General features: G+C 38.1%; 2 protein-coding genes across 4 annotated transcripts in view; one reads left to right on the top strand and one right to left on the bottom strand.

The window, feature by feature from the left end:
* Nucleotides 1–23686, bottom strand: part of itfg1 (integrin alpha FG-GAP repeat containing 1) — a 148242-nt gene extending 124556 nt beyond the window's left edge. The window contains exons 1-6 of the mRNA XM_040011120.1: nt 23367–23686; nt 22867–22948; nt 22598–22719; nt 21512–21569; nt 21150–21227; nt 20933–21027 (exon numbers count right to left, since the gene is read on the bottom strand). Of these exons, the coding sequence (XP_039867054.1) occupies nt 20933–21027; nt 21150–21227; nt 21512–21569; nt 22598–22719; nt 22867–22948; nt 23367–23547 (616 nt within the window). The 5' untranslated portion in view covers nt 23548–23686. The remainder of the gene's footprint in view (nt 1–20932; nt 21028–21149; nt 21228–21511; nt 21570–22597; nt 22720–22866; nt 22949–23366) is intronic.
* A 372-nt stretch (nt 23687–24058) lies between these two features.
* The window catches only part of phkb (phosphorylase kinase, beta), a 98105-nt gene continuing 97999 nt past the window's right edge, over nt 24059–24164 (top strand). For 2 of the 3 annotated variants that reach the window (XM_040011110.1, XM_040011111.1), the window contains exon 1: nt 24059–24154. In XM_040011110.1, coding sequence (XP_039867044.1) covers nt 24091–24154 — 64 coding nt within the window. In that variant the 5' untranslated portion in view covers nt 24059–24090. The remainder of the gene's footprint in view (nt 24155–24164) is intronic. The other variant, XM_040011113.1, reaches the window with a different exon arrangement.

The following is a 24164-nucleotide window of genomic DNA, read 5'->3' as shown; positions in this document are numbered from 1 at the left end:
TTTCATTTTGTCTCTCAGCAGCTAAAATTGAAAACATGAAATTAAATCTACTCTTCAACATAATATATGACGCACAGGACTCAATACATGTTTATGCTCAACTTAATTAAACCAAAATATACAGAAGAAGAAAAGTCTAAATATTTTAACATTCAACAGTTGACACAGAGGAATGATTCATATCTTTATTCGTTTTTGTATATTTTTGACATTTCTTCCTCCAACTCTGATATAGAGAGGCACTGCTTGTTCAATAAGCAGTTTAAGTAGGTTTCCTAAAGCAACAAAGATATACTGTTTTAAGAAGCCAATTTAAGTAAAAACAAGTAAGGAGAAGGAAAAGGGATAGCGGTGGAATCTCCTGCTCAAAGCAGATGGATTTTGCTCAGCTTTCTGGAGTCTTCACCCCTGGTAATGCCTGTAGCTCGCTCTATTGGAATCCTATAACCTGCACTTGTACTCATATTGCTTGCTCTTGAAGCTCAGGCTGCAGGCTGCACTTCTAATGCAGTTTCTGTGTGCTTCTCTTTGAGAGGACGTTTACTTTCATTCCTGTGTGCTCTGGTTCTGCCCCAATAATTGGACATGAAATAAATATTGTCATTGATCTGCTTTGGGCCCTGCTATGTGTTGCTGTGCCCTGCATGGGCATATACAAATGGTACTGAAATAAGGGGAAAATTAATAAAGGAAAAACTGGAACAACAGGACAAACGGAGGTTGTGTGTGTAATGATAGAAAGCACTATAGAAATCCTATATTCATACACAGAAGAATTATCTAGTAATGTCATGGCCATCAAAGCCAACAAGTTCAAGATGCTACAATGTCACTCAATATGCATGACTATACATGACATTAAAAATACTGTTTTGAAAGAGATTTTCAGTCAAAGCTTTTTGACTGAAAAGTGATCCTCTGATACCATACCGATTAAAAAAAGTCTTGTAACAAATACACATGGAAATGTAGTCCTAGATTTCATCTGTAGTCATTTCACAAGTGACAAGTAACTTTCTCTGGATGAGCTCAACTTCCCAAATACATTCTAGGAGCTCATGTGAGAAAGGATTTAGTTGGCTAGCATTCTTAAAATCTAGGTTTTAGTGCATATATGTATGTTTTGTGCTTTACACATGCTTCCCACTGTGGCAGGTGCTCATAATTTGGTGGATTTGAATTTCCTGGCCCTCCTTCAAAATAATTCATCAGCTTCTTATGTCAGAGAGATACCAACTATTAACTATCAAGTTACCAACTATTAACATATAGAGAATATACTACGCCATCTGTGCTAAACACACATGGATTCATGGTTTTAATAGAACCTACGGTGTACTACAAATTATAGTCATATAACATTACATATCCAAAAATGTATCTGAGGCTCTGGTGCCTTTGTGTTTAATCACAGGGACGGTGGGCCACAGATGGTGGTTATTTATCTAAACCCAGCTACAGCTGTTGCAAAGTAATGCCACATTTAAGGTGCTCAAGCTGGTAAAACAGTTCAACTACAACTTTTAATCCTTGTAGACTTGCAGAAATGCTGCCCACGCGGACTCCAAACTTTTTAACAAATGCAAAGTACATAACAAATGTATGCATAGATTATGCATATGTGCAGACGCACAAACAAACACACAGCACTTTGCAGAGCGTGTTTATGCAGGTTTTCGTGTTACTATGTGTGTTTGGAGCCACACCGGGTGGTGTGTTGATGAGCTTGGTTAATCAGCCAATCAGGCCTCTTAAACAGAACCCAGCCGTGATTGGCTGATTAGATGCGATGGCGTTGTGTCAGTGAGAGAGGCATAGAGCAGCAGAGAGATGTTCATCTTGTAAACACTTAACATTCTCGCTGTGGGGGTTCTTCCTCTTTTTGCTCATCTTATTGCTTTTCTTTTTTTTCACCCATGTTCACCACTAACAGACTCATCTCCATTATTTTCTCTTGCTTTAGACTTTTACTAAATTCAGCCCAACTTAGAAGGTCACTGCACTTCTTTTGGTTAGTCTGGTCTTCACCACTTTCATGCAGCATCTTGAGGGTGTAAACTGACAATTTAAACGTGGAAAGACCACTTGAGCACTCTTGAAACTTCACTCGGTTTCCTCCCTGGACACTACACTACAGGTGGCTCTGTTCTCAGATCTGTCCTAAGAAGGAAAGCAGTTTCACAGTCTGTCAAGGGGAATACAGACAGACTGAAAACAAAGTTCTGGTTTGTAAACTATGCAATATTGTAATCGCAATGTGATTCCTTTAAAATGATCTTTTTAAAAGTATTGTACTTCTCTGTTCCCCCTTCTCTAACTCACTTTCTTTGCAATAAAGTATTCCACAAATTCTCCAGAGAGAAGAGCTCCAAATAGCAATAGAAACATAAGTGCTGCCACCATCACTCACTTTAACATAGTTTTGCTGTTACAGGGACTTATAACTGGGCTTCTAAGGGTCTTTAATATAAAGATATAAAGAGGACTCCAACAAAAAAGAGGAGCATAGACAAAAAACAGAACAGAACAGAAGAGTGGATCCTATGGGAAATTCCTCCGGGTATGGTATTTCATGTTTTGACCACTTATCACAATTTAATTTTGTTCTGAAATAATGTTTTTTCAAAGCATATCTTTATCATTCTTTTCTATTTCACTGGATACTTTTTCAGTCATATTGAAAATTTTAACCACTGCCTATAAAAGCATTCCTTTTGATAATTTAAGTTAAACAAGAAGTAGGTATTTACTGCCCTTGATCATTTATCATTTCCTTTGATACCTCTGATACCTCAATGATGACCATGAGTCCAAACTACTTTAGCGAAGGATAACATGTTAGGCTTCACTAAAGTATGTATGAGTAAGAATTTATATATCAGTTTAAAAAGGTTCATAAATTTTAAACCAAAACACCATCCCATTGAATTAACCCAGTCATTTTTTGCTAGAATATAAACAGTTAAATTATTAAAAACTGAGGAAAGTCTTGTCAGTTTTCCAAATTGCAGAATCTTTGGACAGACAGCAGGGATCAAAGGGGATATGACTCAATAGGTCAAGTCTACTCCATTGTTTTAATACAAAAATCTGTTTTCTTTCCTATATTCAATATGAGAAAGACTTGCCGAAAATCTTTTTAGCTTCATTTTAGCAACGTTAGTAGGGCTAGAACATGTGAAGGAAAAAGAAACGAAAGAAAACAAGCGAGGCAGTTTAAATGTAATACTAGTGTAAGGACCAAAAAAGACAAAAAAAAAAGTATGGATCAAATAAGGATGTCGTTGGTTCTGCTGCTTTAATTTAATCTTTTTAATTTTAGAAAATGCCCACTGTGAATTTGACAGTGTTGTATGATAGCAATGGTAAATCAGCGTGACACCAGTTTAATGATACAAAGAAATCACTGAAGCAGCCGGCTTTATGGACTGTTTGATAGTCTTTTAGGAATAAGCATTAGTTATCTGATCACCAATCTCTTGTTGGGGGGTGGGCTCCTGCTCAGCACCAAATTCAAGCCACCCATGTTTGAAGTAGAGATTAAACAGCTGGATGAAATTTTTTACATTTTCAAATTTTTTCAACGTCTAGCAATGCTATGACAGGCAGATGTTCTCAATGAAGATGACACAAAACATTGAAACATTGACTGGGAGTTCACGGGCACTGTGGTTGTCCCAGTATCACGACAAGCCACCAGTAATCCTGTCAGTCCTGTGCATTTGGTGGTGACCAGTACATCCATCAAAGCCAGAGAATCCCATCAATCCACGGCCCAGTAGAAAAAGAAAATCAGGACAGCTGCTGTGTAGTTGTAAGCCATCAGTAATGCCTCAGCTATAAGGAATGTGTAGCCTTCTGCTTAATATTAGGACTATACAAACAAAGTGATTAGCAAATGTTTCTGCATGTTGAGTTTAAATTGTAGTGAGGTGTATGTCGGTGTGACCCGCACTATTATATCGCTGAATCCCCAGGCAGAACCTCTTTTGATCAGTGCATAAACTAACCATATAATCTGTAAACACAATCTTCTTCATCAGATAGATGTTAGAAGACGTAATCTTACTCAGTTTTCTTTGTTCTCAAATACCCAGTACAATTTACCACGTTCTGTACAAAAGTATTCTCCCTGTTTTTTCCTTCTTCTCTCAATTACAGTTGATTTGTCTTCTCTTATGTTTTGCTATGTTTTCTATACTGAGGGTAACTGTTTTTTAGGACTTTATTGTGCATAATGCTCTATTCTTTTCATCCCATACAACTATAGACAAAAACAAACATATACAAAAGAAACTAATCATGCGTCTGAGGCTGGAAATACCGACTGCTACATCACTTCATCCTTTAGCTCATTTTATTTGCTGAGTCACATTTAACAAACTAGAGGCACCAAATCCAACTTCAACAACATTATCTAGCTCCTTGCAGTATGAGCACATACACTCAATTAAAGCATAGGCTAATGGAGCTGTCATCCTCCACCACTTGGGAAAGATGCATAATTGAGGTATATAAATGTGTTTGTGTGTAGGAGGGTGGGATTGCGTAACAACAATAGGGATTCAGAGCTCTAACTGGTATGTCATGTTGTCAGATAATTAAAGACATGCTAACTGTGATAGCTGACGCGATGGATATACAAGGCATCAAAAACACTGGGCAGAGGGAGACAAAGAAAAACAGAAAGAAACTGATACCAAATGGTAAGGCCATCCTGTGCTTGAGATGCATCTGAAAAAGATGTTTACTTGATTAATTAGTACAGAGCAAAAGCAAGCTAGTCCTTTAATTTGCAAAAGATGCTTTCCATCTACAGTAACTTCACCATTTCTTCCATGTTACTCTGCTTTCTCTTTCAGGCTTTTCAGTGTCGTTAAATTGTTCCTTCCCTAGAAATGGCACTGCAAAAGGCATGCACGTCATACCCATATGAGTGGGTACATGATGAGCAGCCTGCATAAACACATGCACACCCACCCCCACACCGCATGGCTGATTTCAGCACATTATTTAAATATCTGAGCGTGCATCTGTGAATTTCTTTGTCATCAGTTTGTGATCCAGCCAATCATCTACAATCAGCTGGGCCTTTCACACTAACAGAATAATTGCAAGTGTCTCTTGCTAATAACATGGTTTTTAAAGCTACAAGCAGAATACCACAGAACAACCAGCATGGTAAACTGTGGCACACAACACCATGTTGCACAATGCTGAGGCTGTGTGGGTATTGTAAGTCTTTGAGCTGTTATTTTTGGGACAAATAACAGCATGTAGCACAAAGGCTGGATGGCTGATGCAGTTCCTATTACGACATAGATGATTTGAACTGCTTAGGACAGGTGTTTGCATGTTTTGTTGCCAGCATGTGTTAAACAGCAATGCGCCTCATGTGGATTTACAATATCCTCAATCACATAAGAGTTAGTAACTGTCTTTTTTTTTGTTTAGGGTACTTGGAGAAAAAGATTTTTACTCTTCCTCTCTGGAAGTTATTCTTTTCTGCATTTAGGATCTGAAGCTTGACATACAATTTTGATCCTAATTTTATGTATTACCACATGACTAGTTCAAGTGGCTGTTGCTGTAGCTCATCCCAGGCTGCCCCAGTTCCTCACGCAAGATTGTGGACTCCTCTGATGTATCTATTGGCATATGAATGTGTGCATGATAGCTTATAGGCATACAATAAATTGCTGCACAAGTGTGTGCATATGGTTGAAAGTGACTTTGTAGTAAAAAGAACTTTCAGTATTCAGTAAGAGCAGAAAAGCACTTTATAAGTACCAGTCAATCCATTTACCAAGAGGTTCTAGGGAAGTGATGGAAAGTAAATAACCAAAAAACAGTGGCTGTTGTGTTTTGGTCCCATTTAAAGAGAAGAAGGAAAAAACAGAACATATATATTTTTTCCACCTAAAACATCAAAACCCCAACCTACCAGCTGATGAATTTTTACCTTCTATGATGTGATTTTTTGCCACATCATTAATATATTTTCACCAAAAGTGAGTTGGGTCGCAGACTATACTAAACAAAAAACTTAGCGAAATGGTGGGGATGCATATTAGTGGAATTTCTTTTATAAATATATTCTCTTCCTCAAAATTTCCTCTCAAAGCAGGGATTTATTCCAGTCCAGTCCGGACCATTTGTTTCACCGCTTTTTCATGACAACAGTAGAGATAATGATTCTCTGGCTTAGACAAGTCGTACATCTCAAGCTCTAATTTGACTCACCACTGTAACCTGCTTTTACTAATTTATAGCACACCTCCTGCTCTAAATTCAAACTAGGCTGCATCTTTCATGTAGAAAAAGTTCAAATGTATTGTAATATTACTTTACTTTTTTAAACTTCAATATCATATAAACCTTTTCCCCTTGTTAGTACTGAGTGCTTCTTGCTTAATAAACCCTGACAATGAAGATGAAAACATCAGAGCTGAATATTTTAGACATTCTTGTAACCACATTTCATTGGATTGTTTCAGTCGATTTACATGACGCAGGAGAAAGAGAGCATAAAAGAAGAAACTGCAAGAGTGGTCTCCATCAAACTGATGTCGCTTGAACAAGTCATCTGGAGACTGGACTATATTCTATCTGGTCTGTATTCATTCATAGAGAAAATGTACATTTCTGAAGAAACTGTTTGCAGCAAGTGTGATTTAAATTAAGATCTCCAAACTGGAAGGTAAGCACAAGAAGACATATCCTAATTAATAAAAGTAAGAGTAAAAGTAAGTTCCGTTGCTGGTTAAGTACGGCTAATTCGAGAAGAGAAGAGAAGAGAAGAGAAGCGAAGCCCTTGAGTTATTCATAGCCTCTCCATCAGATTTGTTAAGGGGATTGGAAGCAATTTAAAGGCCTCTACTGACTGTTTGACTCAAGCAGCATTATGTCTTTCTATTCCATTATGTTGAGCTGCAGTGTGGGGATAAAGACCAGGCTTCCTATTAGCCTCTGTATAAACAGATAGGGTGATGCTAGGTGGGTGCTAAGCCTCTCGCAGAGAAGGAGAACTCTGACATTGAGGAGAATAGACAGCTACAGGCAGGGGCCTATACTATCTATTGCTTTGTCTCACTATCACCTTCGCTCTATCTTTTTCTCTCTGCACACACAAAGTCTCTTATCTGCGCTACTACAGGGTAGCATCATTGCCGCGGATCAAAAGGTGTTATGACTCCCAAGAACAGTAAGCTGAAACATTAACTGGTTTGTATAAATGAATGAGCACATCAAAAGGCAAAATTTCTGGCCAAAGGGGAAACCCAGTTGTAAACGATTAAGCAAACTGTTAAGGGCTAAAATGCCTTATCACAGCAGTCTCTCAACACTCTCTCTATACAGCTAGTCCTGTACTGCCATTCCTGCATTCTCCTAATAATTCGTGTTCCAGAGTGAAGCAAAAATTGGCAAAAAAAAAAAAAATTCTCCTGCCCCAAAAGTGAACGACAAACACAAACACCACCTGCATTTAAAGGGCAAGAGTGGAACCTGTCGGCAGACCATCACTTAGCGCCCATTCTACTGTCTTGAGGACCAAACAGCCCCCCCCGATCCCCCCACCCCGTACTGCCAACCCCGCTTTTTTTTTTTTTTGGAGAGCTTAAACTAATTAAAAGGCCCTGGTACTGGATGCTGTCTAGCTATTATGGCTTAGTGTGATATCTTATGGAACTGAATCAGTAAAAAAAAAAAAAAAATCTTCTGTGCTATGCTTTTACTGAAATAACAGTTGCTTTTCCATGCAATAAAAAAACGATCTGTAGGCATTAACCTGGCCTCTAAAAATATCCAGACACAATTATAAAAAGGATCTTGGATGGTCCAGTAGTGCAGCACTATCAAAATATAGTGGAAAGAGCCTCTCGTTTCATCCCACATTTCATGAAGAAAATTAAATTCAGAGACATGCATGCTAGGAAAATTTGTGAAATTAAAGTGGCCATAGGAGTGGATGTTATATGCAAGTGTTTAATGTGAAGTGAATAAAGTGTAGTGTGAATTTAGCTTTGAGTGGTTAGTAAGACTAGAAAAGTGCAATACAAGCACCAGTAAACTTCCATTTAATGGTGCAAAAGCAAAGTCTATATATAGAGCTGAAGCTAATTGCCCTGTTAACACCAGTTGTATTACTTTCGTGTCTGCCACAGTATTAACATACAAATACACACACACACTACACTGGAATACTCTGAACACATCTGCAGGTCTCTTTGTCTTTCAGCACCGTGGAAACCACATACTTAAAAAAAAGAAAAACAAAAAAACGCATTCATTTGCTTGTGACTCTTTGTGCTTGCAAGTTCACAATTAGCAGCTTGTTAAAAGGCTAGTGCACTTTTATGGGTGGGTTTTTGTGCGTGCACTGATTGACAAGTAAAGTTGGGTCACTGTGTACAAGATTTACATAGTATGCCTTGTACATAGAGTTTTTGAAAACGCTACGTCCAGATGAACAGAATCAACTTTTGTACATAGTATAAGATAACATAATACAGTCACTCCGTCCACTCTTGATATACTCAAAGGTTTTAGAACCCAGACTTCTTGATTCGTATATACTTTTTTCTTTTTTTTCTCCATATATACTACCAGCAGACATTTCCAAGTCCAATTCTCAATTTTATAGACCATTGCAGCTGCTATCGGCAGTGGAAAGCGGTTAAATTGGACACTTCCTGTGGACTGGTTTCTAAGGCTGTATGCGCTGACTTCTTTTTCATGACAGCCATCGAATGTTTTCAGCAACTGATACTGTAATAGGTAAAGTCAGAAACAATACTGTTCTTTTTTTAAGTAGGTCCAACTTCAACAACTGACATAATAACCTAAAATATTAAAGGCAGCAAAAAATTCACTTAATTTGTTGGAGCTTTATTTAACAAAGAAGTATGACTCTTAAAAATAAGAAAATCTATTTTAAAAATGCTCAAGGTTGCTGTATTACCTGGCTTATTTTTCAATGGCAGGGATGCCTGGAGAAAACCTGAGTGGTCACAGGGAGAATCTCCACAGAGGAGACTTTAAACCAAGTCTCTCTGTCTGTGAGGCATCAATACTAACCACTAAGCCACCACGCTGCCTGTGTTGTAAAAATCAATTTTGAGGAGCTACAAACTAACACAGTAATTATTTTACTGTCCATTCAATCAGAGCAAGTCAATGACATTTATTACTTAAACTTAGGATTTAAATAAATACATACATACATACATAAATAAATAACAAAAAATGATGGAGACTAATTACAATATAAGAAATAAATTAATACATATAAACACCTTTCACACTTCAATATATAGGTTCTGTGTAAGCTTTCTTTAGTCTTCAAGGGTAATTTGAGGCCAACAACAGCAAAATAACAGCCCCCTGCTTATACCTGTAAAAAGCTTGCAGCAGCAGTAGCTGCGGTTTATCCAGGCTGCAGTGCAGAGTGGATCTGACAGCCAGCAACACGAATGCTGCATTAGTGTCTGATGTGCTGAGTGTTTTTTCTGCACGTGTGCTGTCACATCACTCACCACCACAACACTTCAAGCCATTTGGGTTATATGAATGTTTTTAGTGCTACAATTATATATGACTAAAGTAAAAAGGCAGTGCAGTCAAAATAGGATAAAGGGTCAGTAAAACCTTGAGAATGGCAGCAAAAGAGAAACAGAGACACAGTTTGAAAGTAATAGTGAGAGAGAGAGAAAGTGCCAGTCCTCGGTTTCCTTCTTGTCCCTGCTGCCCCTAAGCAGGTTATTTGTTAGCCAGTTACTCAGCAAACAAGCTGTGACTCTCATCCCCCCCATTGGCTGTCAAATATGAACGCAGGAGCACAGACACACATGTGAAGATGCACAGCTGTGTATAAGGGTTTATCCCATCAGGGTTGCCATGAAGATAGGCTCAAGGAAGGCTATCATTTCTAACTGATCACATTGTTTTATTTATGGAGGCTACAGGACAAATGTCCACTTCATGGGTCTTTAATTATAGTGTGTGGGTCCATGTGTGTGCATGACAGAGTTTGGATTATATTGACAGTAATGAAGTAAAATGAGGATAAAATGGAGGATAAATGCAGAGTGTACATATGTGCACTTTCTTGTTTTTGTGTATTTCGGATATATTTGTCTACAGGCCTGCTATAAGCCATTCTGCAGCCTATCAGTCAGGCCCTCTGTGTTTGTTTGCATCGATCTGTTCCTTCTGTCTTTAACCCTCGGACTGATCCACAGCTCAGCTGGACAGAGAGAGAGAGCTTTTGGCATTCTGAAGGAAATGTCACAGCTGTCACCAGTGAAACAGATACTTTACCTCACTCACTTACAGCGAGGAGGGAGCAGAGACGCAAGGAGACAAGGTTGGTCTGAAAATATGTTGACATTTGAGCCCAAAAGGCTAATAACTGGTGCCTGTTTCAATGCTGGAAGAAGAAAATTGTACTAACTAACGCACTAACTGGCACCACACTGATAATCTTCTGTTCCCCCAAACCTTTTATACTTTTCCTGACCAGCCCTGTGAAAGATTTGCAGCTTGGCACCAACTCTGATATCCACAGTTCTTGTCAATGAGGATTTTTTTTTCACTTTTTGTTTTTCCTTTTTTTCTTTATAAAATTGTTTGTCCACCACTTGTAATCATTTGGTAATTTCTCATCTGTAATACTTCAGCAGCCTTTAAATATTTTTACTTGTGAATATAAACTTATTGTTTGGTGTCGTTTATTGGATTGGATGATTGAAGTCTGAAGAAACAATTTTTGCAATATCGGCAATTTAAGAATGTATTCATTAATAAACAGGGGTCTTAATACCCTGGCACCCCCCTTGCACAGCCAGTGCGGCTGTGTTGGTCACTCTGACACAAACAGCACCCCCCAGCTGATGCTACCAGTTTCAGTGAGGTTGAGATCAGAATTGCAAGTAGGCAATTCCATCCTCTCCACTCCCAAACTCTGGAGGTAGTCTCTGATAATGAGGGGGCAAGTGTTATATTCTTGGAGGACAGCATTCAGTACCAGACTGTGGAGATATAGGATTGCCACTGGTTGCAGAATCTCATCTTGATAGCACTCGGCGTTGAGATTGCCTCCAATGATGATAAGCCTTGTTTTATGATGGAGGGAGAAGCCGCCCCTCACCATCACACTGCCTCCACCAAAAGCTATTACCGTATCAGTGCGATCTAACTGCCATAGGACAAATCTGGACTCCTCGCTGAACAATGCTAATCAGCTGCCAATCAGGCACCTGCTTGTCAACACTCGGGGTACCAGAAACTAAAAACAAGAGCCTTTAGCAGAATAGGCTATTTAGCATTGGCAGAGACGATTTGACAAGTATTTCCTGGGCACAACCCACATACTCAACTATGCTGTGGAAACATTTAAGGAAAAATAAACAAACTTTCCAATGATATAAGATTTAATGCCAAGAAGCACTTTTACAACAAAGAAATAATCGACCAGACACAAATTTCTTTACTCTTCGAGCTAAGTTTTATATTTGTAGTGAAGAGCTTTCAATTTAATAAAAAAAAGAAGTAAAAAAACAAGGAGAAAATGTAAAAATGTTCCCAGTGTAAACATACCTGACAAACAACAGATGCACAGAATATGAATGAGTGCATATAGTGAGTGGCTGCAAATAGACAGGATGTTATGTCTGTGATTGTGCATTACAGAATAATGGTCTGTATTTTATGCAGAGTATGTATGCTTATGAAAAACAAACATAGTTGCAGACATCTGCCATCTATTTGATTATGTGAGATCAAAAAGGTCATCCTAAAGAAACGGATGCCTGACACTTGCTCACCTTTAGCCCTTCACAGTTATAGCACACTGAGGTGTCTGCTCAAGAATTCTGGCTCTAAAGAATATCATATCAAGGAATTCACACAAAAAAAAAAAAACAACTTACAGGGCACCAATCACAGTAAACTAAAAATAATCCTAAAATATTTAAGATGATTCTGAAATTAAAAGAACCAAACAGTTTGAATCCAGTGTGATGGTGAATGTAATGTCCCTTCACATTGGAAAAACTTTACAATCTTGCAATGTCAGAGTGTCCCTTTAAGAGGTGCAGGGCAGTGGGTAGTGTGCAAGTTTGGTGGCAAATATTCTCTGGCCACCTTCACTGATATGTGGCCCTGTCTCTCTGCTAGCAAGAAACCAGTGGACTGTGAAACGAGCTTTTCCAAACTTGCCCAAAGCCCACAAAGACGATTTACTATAGCGTTGAAAGATAGAGCAGATGCAAACCTTTAAAAAAAAAACATTTGCACTGCTACTATATCACCTACACTTCACTTGTTAATGCAGTGAAAAATGACAGTAACTTTTTCCTCTCTATTAAAATGTCTGAAACAGACCAAGAGGGTTGAAAGAGCTGCTTCAAAGATGCTCTTCTCTATCAGTGTTTTTCCCCAGAGGCTACAACATGGCTGACTTGGTAAATTAGTCAAAACACTTTTAATAAAGAATGAATGCCGTCAATCAACGTCAAAGCAGCTGCACAGGTTTTACACAAGTACACACACTACAAGCATCCATACAAATGTACACCGTTACTTACACACGATTCTCAGCTCCTACGCAAGCACATGCACCAACTCTCACACATACAGGACCATCAATAAACTGTCTCAACATCATGATGCTAGTTCTGATATTCACAGTATACATCCACAACCTTCCCTTACAAAACTACCCCACACACGCCCAGATAAAATGCAAAATCCGGGCCAGGAACAAAGTATAAAGCTCTGCTGAATAAATCCGTCTCTAAGCCAATATGTAGGCCTACTCCACACTGTGTGACTCTGACCCCGATCCATCAAAATGCCTCATTCACAAACATGGCAAAACACACAAACGCAGAATGGAGCCACGCTATTCCCAGAAAAAATAATCTCCTAAAACCATTACAGGGAACAACGTAGGTGCAGTAGCTATGGGGAAGATTATGGCCAAACCCTATCACACACAAAGACTTTCAATCCTATTTTGTTCACAACATTTTTATGCTAAATGTGTATCTGTCTGTGAGTATGTGCAACAAGCTATAAAAGCTCATTACACAGAGTGGAACCAAGTGTGTGTGTGTGTGTGTGCATACAGTACATCAGTGGAGTGTCCCAACATTAAGAGCAATGAGCAGTGTATTTGCAATAAATACACTGTTGGGTGTGTCTATGCCAGGTTAAGCAATAACATTTGCAAGGGGCACATTACATATTAAGATTGATAAACACACACAAAATATGCAAACCTAAAGTGTCACAAACAAGGTTGGCAGGACTTGTCAAAACCAACCATGTTTGTGAATTTGGTAAAAACGTGAAAAAAATAAATAAATAAATAAAATCTCAACAACCTTCCACGGCTGAAATCCAACCTGGGATCTTTCATACACATCGTCAAACAATCGGTCACCCAATACATGCTTTAAAGAGTGTTCTTTGAAAGCAAGTACAAAAAATGCCCCTCTTTTCGTCGGCTATTTAGCATTCCACACTAATGAAACCAATACTGCCATTCAGTGACACTGCAAAATATGCATGTCCACAGCTCCTGTTCAATTAAAGAAACAAAGAATCAAGGCGTTTCATGCTGGGAACTTCATTCATATGTTAATTGGTGAGCAAAGTATTTCACTAGGGATTTGGGAAAATCAAGTGATTCACATTTCTTCCCACTGACAATCTGAGTGAATCACTCTGTACCTAAAGAGTTAAGTAGGTTATCTATCATATTATACAAAAAAATTCCATCTAGAGTTCAAATAACTAATACTGGAATATCGGAATATTTCAAATTCAAATTCAAATTCAAATTTTATTTGTCACGTACACAGTCATACACAGTACGATATGTAGTGAAATGCTTGGACAACTGCTCGTATTTAAGCAACTGGTGGTGCTGAAAGACACATCAAAGGATCCCCAAATTTATTAAGATTCATGCTCTGGCTAAAATGGATATATGCAGCAAATGTCATGGGTACTCATCCAATAATAGCTAACACGTTTCTCCAAAAGACAAAAATGTCAATATTCTAAAGGTTAAAAAATGGATCTTGGAGGTCAGTAAGAATTATTCTTAGATACTTTCTTCAATATTTTACTTTTCTTCTAAAGTTTGCAATATATAATATATATAAAAGAGGTAATGTATATTCACAGGCTACGGTCATGGACGTGAATGCCACAACACACCACTACCACACTTCAATTTACAACACAACTATTCAAAAAGACTGGGCATTTATTCTCAGTTTATCAAGTTACTGCAAATATGGCAGACATGGTACTCCCACAAACCAGACCCGCCAACAGTTTTTGTGGTCTCTTTAATTTGGGTCTGTAAAGTTAAACTATCTGTTTAGTTAAGCTTAGATGAATATCAGTGATGTTGATCTTTTTGTTTGTAAGACACCTACATGAGAATTTCAAATCCCTTCATACTAAATGCACTTTGGGCACAGGTATTCTCCAAAATGCATGACCTTCAGTGTACAGAAAAATAAAGAAGGGATCCATCCTGTCATTTTCTTCCAATTTCTTTAAAATTAAGGTTAAGGTTGGGGGTTGAGCCTATTCCAGCTGTCACAAGGTGAGAGGTGGGATACACTCTGGACAGGCTTCCACTGGCTAACACAGAGAAAGAGACAACTATTAACACCTACGGCCAACTTAGAATCACCAATTAACCCAAGGTGAATGTCTCTGGACCCTGGGAGGAAGTAGGAGTAGGAGGACAACACAAAACTACACACAGAAGGGGTCCAGCCAGCCAGTGGATTCAAACTCAGAAGATTCTTGTTGTGAGGTAAGTGCTAATCACCACATCACTGTGCTACCCATAAAAATGAGGAATACTTTATCCCATATTTAAGAAATACCTTAACATGACTATCACTCATTCTTTTAGGTTTTCACGTCTGAAATATTCCTTCTCGGAAACTATTTGATAAAACAGGGAAATATACTGGGAAAAAAAAATACTTTTCACATAACAAAAAGACACAGCAGCAATAACATGTTGCATTGGTTGGTTGTTAAAGCTTAAAATTTCTGTAATATCCTTCCTCACTTAGTGAATGTCTCTCTCTTGCTTTCTCTGTGCAAGTGTCCTGATTCTAAAATGGCTATTAAAAATGCCTCACCAAATGTAAACTTAATCCCTGTATAATCAATTCTTCTTCTTGGCCACCCTTGTTAGGTGGCAAATCTGTTCTCTCCCCCCACCACCACATTATTAGTCACACAATCAACAAGCCACTTCAACACAGAGGTAGTTTAATTGGATGCTGCACAGAGCATTACCATGTCCGTTGCCTAGCAATGGAGCCTTATGCTGGTATTGCCGTCTTTGTGCATGTTTTTCCCCTAAAATGGCATCTAAAATTACCTTGCAATTACTACCTTTCCCTCAGACAAGTTCTTATCATGCTCCTGATACTTCCTTCCAGGCGGTGCTCTTTTTGAAATGAAGTGATGTGGCCCCTGGAGGTTACTGTGATCCTCTACGGGAGACAGATCTTATGAGTGTGAATACTCCCACAGAACATCATTCAAAAGATAAGGACATCTCCTGTAGCCATTTTTGCTATGATGATTATGGAAGCTTTGATGACCACTGAAGCACCTGCTCACATTGGCTGTCTATTTTGTAAAGCTGGACCTCCTGGCTGTCCTGTAAGAGCGGTTTACCTGTTAATTAGGTGTCACTGTGGTGACAAGTAATCAGAAGAGAACATCTACACCTACAATGAAGTGCTTAATGACAGGCTTTCTTTTGTGATTCAAAAAATAAAAAAGAGAAATATACTGAACTTTTGTTTTGTGGCATCACCCCTTTTAAGTGCTAACAAATAGTAGCCTGAGGACCATCATTTTGACAAACTGGTCTAAAAATATATCTGGTATATCTACATAATTACATTTTAATACACAAAGTTTACACAATGAACTCTGTTGGAGAAACTAAATGACAAAAAAAATGTCACTTTGTTAAAACAGGTGTCAGCTTCCCAAATGTTTTACGAAAGAGATAAATTTACTGGAAAACAAATGAGCATGAAGCTGTTACGAATGTGTTGCAGTTAGAGACAGAGGCTGGGAGAGGATGATGGCAACAAAAGAGATGATGAGCCATTTGCAATGTGTCACCGCCAGGTTGGTTGGCTGAAGTGCCCAATAAGCAAGCTAAATGAGGCCTTGACACTGCCCAAGTAACTATTTCTGACTTCCCCCAGCCCTTTGCTGGCAGTGCTAATGTAGGGAGGTCACCCAATACACTACTATAGTGCTGTTTACAGGGACACTGGACTTAGATTGGGGTCATGACACAGCCCTGCAACAGCCTCAATCCTCCTTGAACGACACTAACAAAATACCTCACTGTAAAATAAGATGCTGAAGAAAGCATCCTTTAAACAGCAGCGCTGACACAAAGTTAAAAACAGAGTAAATATACTGGGTGACCAGTTTATCGGGCTTTCTTAGTTAGGTTTATTGCGAAATACAGTAATATAATGTAATATAATCAATGTCTGTTACCTTTAAAAAACAAAAAAAACCACATCTTTCAATCATCTGCTTGACATGTTGATTGACATGTTGATATGCTGCTATTAGTAGCTTAAGTAAAGGCAGGGGCTTTAACTGAGCTACGGTATATGAAAAAAAAACTGCAACCTGGAGTTTATTTTAGGCTTCATGAATTCTTTGTTCTTCCATTTTACCTACGAAGAGTGTGCTGAGCAGAAGTGGGAAGTAACAAAGTATAAATACTTAGGTGTCTGTACTTTAGTGGAGCATTTATTTTTCTGACAACTTTTTATTTTCACTCTCTACATTTTTATACAAATGTCTGTATCTTCTACTTCTTACATTTCCAAATTGAATTTGTTATTTTGGGTTTCCACAAATTTGAGGGAAGTTTTTATTTCTTAGCACTGTTCGCCTTCCAAATAAAGCGAACAATGATGCATAAAAGACAATGCTACTTGTGCATCCAGTGCAATTTATAATTTCTGCATAATCTGTAGCAGATTTTCATAAGGCATAGTCTTGGTACTTCAGCATCAAACTAGCTTTACCAAAGAGGAGCGAGTATAAAGGGAATAATGGGTTTTTTTGTGGCAAGTAATTCAAAATGCAATTTTTCTATCAGCTCACCAAATATCGGCAACCACATAAACTGTTTCTAGCTAAAGGTACAGTTGCTAGGTTTATCAAAACGGATGCCAAGCGTCTTGTCTGGAGGAAACTAGGCAACAGTCGTCACTTGGGCAATGCCATACCTACAGTAAAGCATGGTGGTGGTAGCATTATGTGTGGGGGTATTTTTCAGCAGTAAGAACTGTGAGATCAGTTCCAGAGAGCTCCAGAGAGCCTGTATCTCAAACCAAGGCAAAGGTTTATCTTCCAACAGAACAGTGACACTAAGCACACAGCGAAGTTCATAAAGAGATGGCTTTGGGACCACTCTGAATATCCTTGAGTGGCCCAGCCAGAGCCCAAATTTAACCTAAGTGAACATCTCTGGACAGATCTGAAAATGGCTGCACATCAATGCTCCCCAACCCACCTGATGGAGCTTGAACTTCTCAGAAATAGGTGTATATAAATAATGATGATGATGATGATGATGAAGTATATAAATAGGCGCAAAAAGACTTGAGGCTACAGTAGCTGCCTAAGGTGCTTGACTATAAATAATGAATTATGACAAACATATAATTAATATCATAATAGAATATGAATACGTAAAAGCATCAATGTCACTTTAAAGACAAATCTATTTTAAACTGGCTAACTAACAGGATCCAGATTGTCTTCAAAACTGATTCTCTCCCTGCTTAAGCCGCACTGTTATACTCCAGCCGGTACTGCTTAGAGGAGCAGGTGGTCGCAGCAGACAGCGAGCTGAGCCATTCTCAAGACTCACCCACTGCGTTGCTCACCCCTCCTCCCACCCTTCCTCTGCCCTTTATCTTTCCAGGCATCCTTTTATTTCAAACCATCCATCCTTTCCGGCTCAGCTTTATCACTCCATCACTTCCTGCCTACTTTCCTCTCCTCTCTCTTCCTCCATCTGCATGCCCCCACAGATAGCAGCAGCCAAAGAGTCTGACATCGACCAGATGTACAGCAAGTGTCCCCACCCCCCACAGGTTCTTCTCTCTAAGCTGTTTCCTTGCATTCACCACAGCAAGTGATTGTAGTTGAATGTACTTGACAAGTCATAAGAATTTACTATAATGATCACTGTCCTTGTGTGTTTTCTGTGATTGCACATATGCACTGCAAGATATGACTACCTAAAGCAGAGAACCTAAAAAAAAAAAAAGTAAAAGACAGGCTGACGTGTAGGCCATCACTCTGACAGACAAGCTGCAGCACACTTGATAAAGAAACACATTCTAATTTGTATTAAAACAACCCCCAAAAAACAAAGATTTTTTTTTTCAATTCTGAAACAAAAAGGGGAAATTTATTGACTTTCTCCTAATCCCTAAACAGATTAAATATGAATTAAAATCTTCTCTGGTTAAATTGTGACAGCCTTGGGAAAAACCTCATAGCTCAAAAAGATACCTGCAGTCAGTATGACATGACTAAATCCTTTCTGATTACCTTAAACACAAGGATTAGCTTCCAGAGGAAAAACAAAAATCCTCCCATAAGTATAAGTGACAGCGCTACACTTAGTGGGCAGAAGGACAGGAGTGAGATGCTGTAAAACAAGAATGGGGTGATTTCTCCATTCACTGGTGAAGAAAATGACTGTTCCATTTTCCCCTAGTCAAGCTGAACTTGTGGCATTAAATATATTTTGGTCTTTTTTCCCCCCAGTTCCTCAAGTTCTCTCTAGAAAAAGAATAAAATAAAAAATACATCTTTGCAGAATGAACTTTATGAAACAATTCAGCTACACCACATCTGCATTGTAGGGAGATTTTTGGAGAAAAATGTACCAGTTCTTTTTTTTAAATTTTTTTTATAAACACTAAATTTATTAAGGAGATTATATGGATTTTATGTCTCCAAACACCAAAAGGTTATGTTTGCAGCTGTAAGAAGACAGTGATTACTGTGGTTTACAGTAGGCAGGGTCTCCGTGCTGCACTGACTGATACAAATAAATAGAAAAACTGCCATTATGGACAAAGTCACTATAAATAAGTAAAAACTAACAAATGATACATTTTAACAGCAAAAGGATCCAGATTTTTATTTTTTTGGGTGGCAGGGTGGGGGGGAATGCTTACTTTTCAATCAATTCATAAGCTTTACTAAATAAAAGACTATAAAAGACTCAGTCTCCAGCTGGACCTTCTTATCCACTGAAACAAAGGAGACTCAAGCGGGACTGATTTTACTTCATGCAGGACAAGGAAGGATCCAGTCACTGACCTGGCTGAGAGGACTGCTTTATCTCCACCTACCTCTTTCTGCAGTTACTTTTTTTGGATCCTCACCTATTCTTTTTGCAGTCTGCTTATCTACTGCTTCAACTCAGTGACACTCAAAAGTTAATATATGTCAAATTAAGACATGTCATTAAGGTATTATTTACCCCCCAAAAAGCAGATTTATTTCTTTTCCCTTATGGACTGTGCAGTATATGAAAATCGATCTAGTTCTTGTATATAAATACAGATCTCAGAAGTCATGCTTTAAAATAGGTGATAACAGGTATCAACCTTTACACCAAAACAGTACAAGGACACCAGCAGAGGAATAAGCCACAAAACAAAACAGTGTTGAAGAGATTTAGGTCTCAGCTGAAACTGATCATAGGCCAACAGAAATGGAGCAATATGCTAGCAAGAAGGTTAAGTGGAAGGCAACACTGCACTTTTAGAGTGAGGTGACCATAGGCAGTGTTTTCAAAGCCAGGCTTTATGTAAACATTATTCACGCTTGGGGTCTTGTATGTTCTGGCTGTAGGAACCAGGCCCTGTAGGAGGTTTTCTAGAGTTGTTTTTATGGGAGAAAATAAACCTACCAATTTCAGGCCACGTCTTAGTGTGCCATGAACCTATGCCCAAAGGGCTTGGTTAAACTGCTGCAATCAGTGGTGGTGTAAACCTATTCCATCCTCCCTTGGGTCACAATGGAAACAATGTCTAAAAGGCTTGATTAGTGGGGAGTTTCTGTGAACTCCCAACCTCACACATGCGCCAGCTACAGCATTAGAAAGGTTCCTCCTGGATTTTTTTCACCTTTTTTCCCCTCTTAGTAGCTGTACTCAATTCCACGTTCAAGGTTATCAAACACCCGTAGTGCAAACATGCAGTGACACAAAATGTCTCAAAATTATAGAAAATGAGATCCTTGTAGCACCTTACTGTACAGTGTAAGCTCACTTTATCGACCTGCTGAACGATTTGAAACAACAAATGATTTGGGTATATTTTGGGCAAATCAGGAGGTGATTAGGGGTAAGAAATTTGTGCAGTTAAACAAAGCAATGCATTTGCAGTGATGGTGAATTATGCCGGGAGATCGCAAATCATAAATTGAGGGAAAACATTTCTATATTGTTATGCAGGAAATATTATTCCACTACAGAAACAAAAGAAAAAGTCCCAACATGAAGCCAAAGATGACCAAAAAAGGAATAAAATAATACTCATTTAGTTTAATTTTAGTTTTTTTTTTATTTATGTGCATGATACATCAGTAAAGTATCATAGGCACTTTTGCAATATGCAGTCATTTATGATCGAAGTTTTTCTGATAATTTCCCTTCAGTCAATGTAACCTTTGTACAAGGTTGTGACAGTTTTGAAAACATGCAAAGCTGAAAGACTTGATACAATTGACAACATAAGTGGTACTAAGAACACCAAAGCATTTTACAGTTGTTATTCATGCTTAGGCAATGCTTAAACATCAGACTTACCAGCAGTGAAGTCCTTGTTGAGGTCAATGAAAGCATTGGAGTGAGGCATACGCATGGCGCCAGTTAAACTCAGTGCTTTGCTGCACACTTCAGTCCTAAGAGAAGCCAAAGTTATAAAACAACCAAAGAATTTAGACACACCATAGAATTGAACTTCAGGTGTAACAGCACTAGAAATAAAGATAGAAAACTCTTAGTTTGGAAACTTTTCCATTACCTTTTGGTGAGATAGCAGACTACACTGGAGGAAGAGCTGATGACTCCAAAAACATCTGGAATCATGTCCCCATTAAAACTGAAAAGATTGTTTTTCTTTTAATGAAAACAAGACTTCAGGAGAGACGGAGATCACCAAAGTAGTCATTTTGAAGGACTTCAATGATGAGGGAGGTAAAACATGAGGTAATGGTTGCTAATATATTGGAAAAGTTAGATAAGATTTATAATTGAAAACTAAGACAAAAAAAAACTCTGTAAAAACCAAGTTTGACTAAAAATGCACAAATGGAGCCAAAAATCGAAATCAAGAAAATTATTTAAAATTCAAAGCAATTCATGTAAATTTACACTGATACTTACTCCATGACAAGAGGTTGATCACTAAAGGTGTGATTCAGCTTAATCCCCCCTCCAATATCTATACAAAATGAAGAAGGTAAAAAGGCATTGAGTATTAATGGTTTGACAAGAACACAGAACAGAAATCACTGGTTTTGCTTAACTGAAGTCTACAGCTGCAAATTGCTAAAAATAGCTAAAGCTTGAAATATTCATTATGCAATGGTTTTTCTTGTATATATATATTCTGCCTGTAGTTCAATAAAAAAAGGAATCCCTAAACAGAAAAATATACACATAAAAAAGAAACTAAAAAAGAAACAAATCTGAATAATCAGGTGATGAGCTTCTACTGGCATTGTATATTAAGCAAAAGTTGGTAACATGTGGAAAATGAGGTATCATTTTTATTGATCTAGTTAACATGTTTATTGTTTTGGACTGAATGATGATAGCCTATAAAAGAAAAAAAGGACAGCAGTTGCTAATAAAATTAACAATGTGTCTTTTAAATTACGGTTTCCCAGTGAGTCATGATATTGTGGCAGTGACCCTCCAAAAGGTCCTAAAAGTGAAACATCTATGCTTTCTTCACTGTAAATTACTGCAATACCAACTCTAAAACAGCAAATGGAAAGTTTGGCGGGCAATGTACACATTTTGTGATTTATGTTACATCATGTGTTGCAGCAATGATTGATTCACTAAGAATTACTGCATTGCAATAATATGCCTCCATCAACTTGTAATATAAGCAGTAAAATCTGTGGGGAAATTAATATGTGTGGATACAAAGTTTAGTATCACCAATGACAAATCTGAGCAAATGCATAATCTTGACAATGTTTTGCTTCTGTTGTAACAAGTGGATAGAGAGGCCAAGACTTTCTGTTCTCTCTACCAACCATTGTTTACAAATGCAATTTCAAAAAAATTAAAGTATCATCAGAGAGTAGAAACGGTTTTTGAGTTTCCATTTCAGCAAGCATTGATGGTTGTCGATCTCTATGTGTTAGTCCTGGGAGAGACTCGCGACTTGTCCAGGGTATGCCTTTTTCCTGTGACGGCAGGGCAGCATTTGTAAATAAATCACTATTAGAGCTGTACCTAATGTCTGGTTGTGCCCCCAAAAGATGAAAACTTCTGTTTCCTGGCCATTCTTAGCTGTGAGAAGGACATCCATCTGAGAGTCTCCATCATAATCTCCGGGAACCACGCTGGTGATGTTTCTGAAACAGCAAGCAAAGTACTGAGTAAACATAATGCTGAAGTGCGAGTACGTTCAGTTTGTCAGCACTGAACATACTTACAAGCATAAATTAAGACCAGTGCCATAATAAAGCTAATGGAGTGAAATAACAAATACATATGCATACTTTCCCAAAATGTTTTTGGCTTGAACTTTGGGCTTGAAGTAAGGTGGTTTGGAGTCAGCCAAGAATATGACCAAATCAGTCTCTGAAACAAAAAGAAGACAATATAAAGACGTGCAAAAAATTTAAGTTTACTTACTTTTTATTTAAGTATATATTTTTCACAAGTCATTCTGAAATGTCACTGCAGAGAAAACACAGGTGCATTTAATAAAAATACAGCAAGACCAGGCTAATTGTCGTCCAGGGGTGGATTCCCCCCCCTCTGGCTGCTATGAGACGTTTAAACTTCGGTTTTAGAAATAGAGAAGCAAACCAAAGCTACATTGTAGCTCAATGTGTAGGTAAAAACGCATTTTATATACATTAACACATGTCAAATTACATTCTATATTAAATTGATTACATTTAGTGTTTTAACTCAATATACATCATTTGTGCAAACTGTTAATAAGAAGCCTTACTGACTGTTTGCTGTGTGAAGTGTGGATGAGTAAACCTACGTTCTTTGATCGTGAAGATGTCTGTCTGTTTATCCGAATTAAAATCTCCGAAAGCTGCCACCGTCCCAAAATTCCCGGGACCGAAAAGGTCGGCCGTTACATCTTGAAGAGCAAATGTGTTATACTGTCCCCCCAAAAGTAACAAAAACGCTAAAGTAATTAATTTAAGCGTCCAAATCATCTTCCTGTCAGTGTAGCTCCCAACAACAACACTGACTGTAATACGGCGCACTGCTTTACAGCAGAAGGAAATGGTAGCTGCTTTTTAAGTAATTACACATAACATTTAACGGCGTTAAGCATATGTCGTGCTTTTTTATTTCTAGTGGGAAAAGCTGCAAGTAACGTTTAGAAATAAAGATAAATAATATGACATTAGAATTTCCTTATTTACGTCAGTGTCGTGCTCCCCGAGCTATTTCACAGCTATCAATTTACTGAGAGTTACTTAGAAACAAACCGGAAACGAAAAAAAATTGTGTTCATAATAAATCTGAGACATATATTAACTATCAAAATGAGTGCGTTAATAAAAATAAATTCAATATCTTAACACGCAAAAGATACTTTGTGGAAACACTCGGGCTTTATTTACCAGTAAGCCACGGCAGAATTTAGCCTTGTGATTTCTTACCCTATGCTGAGAAGCCCGATTGGCGTTTTATTTTGAAAGTAGCTACCGGATACACCTTAGCTTTGTAGCTATTTTAACATTTTCATAAACATGGCGAGCTTAGCAGATGTCGGGTGGAAGCTCTTGGAATTTAAAGCCCGATCAAAGCGATCAGGTCTGACATA

This window comes from Simochromis diagramma, unplaced genomic scaffold (assembly GCF_900408965.1).
Source record: "Simochromis diagramma unplaced genomic scaffold, fSimDia1.1 OVJJ01000603.1, whole genome shotgun sequence".
Classification (NCBI taxonomy): Eukaryota; Metazoa; Chordata; class Actinopteri; order Cichliformes; family Cichlidae; genus Simochromis; species Simochromis diagramma.
This window is presented reverse-complemented; position numbering and strand designations above follow the sequence as displayed.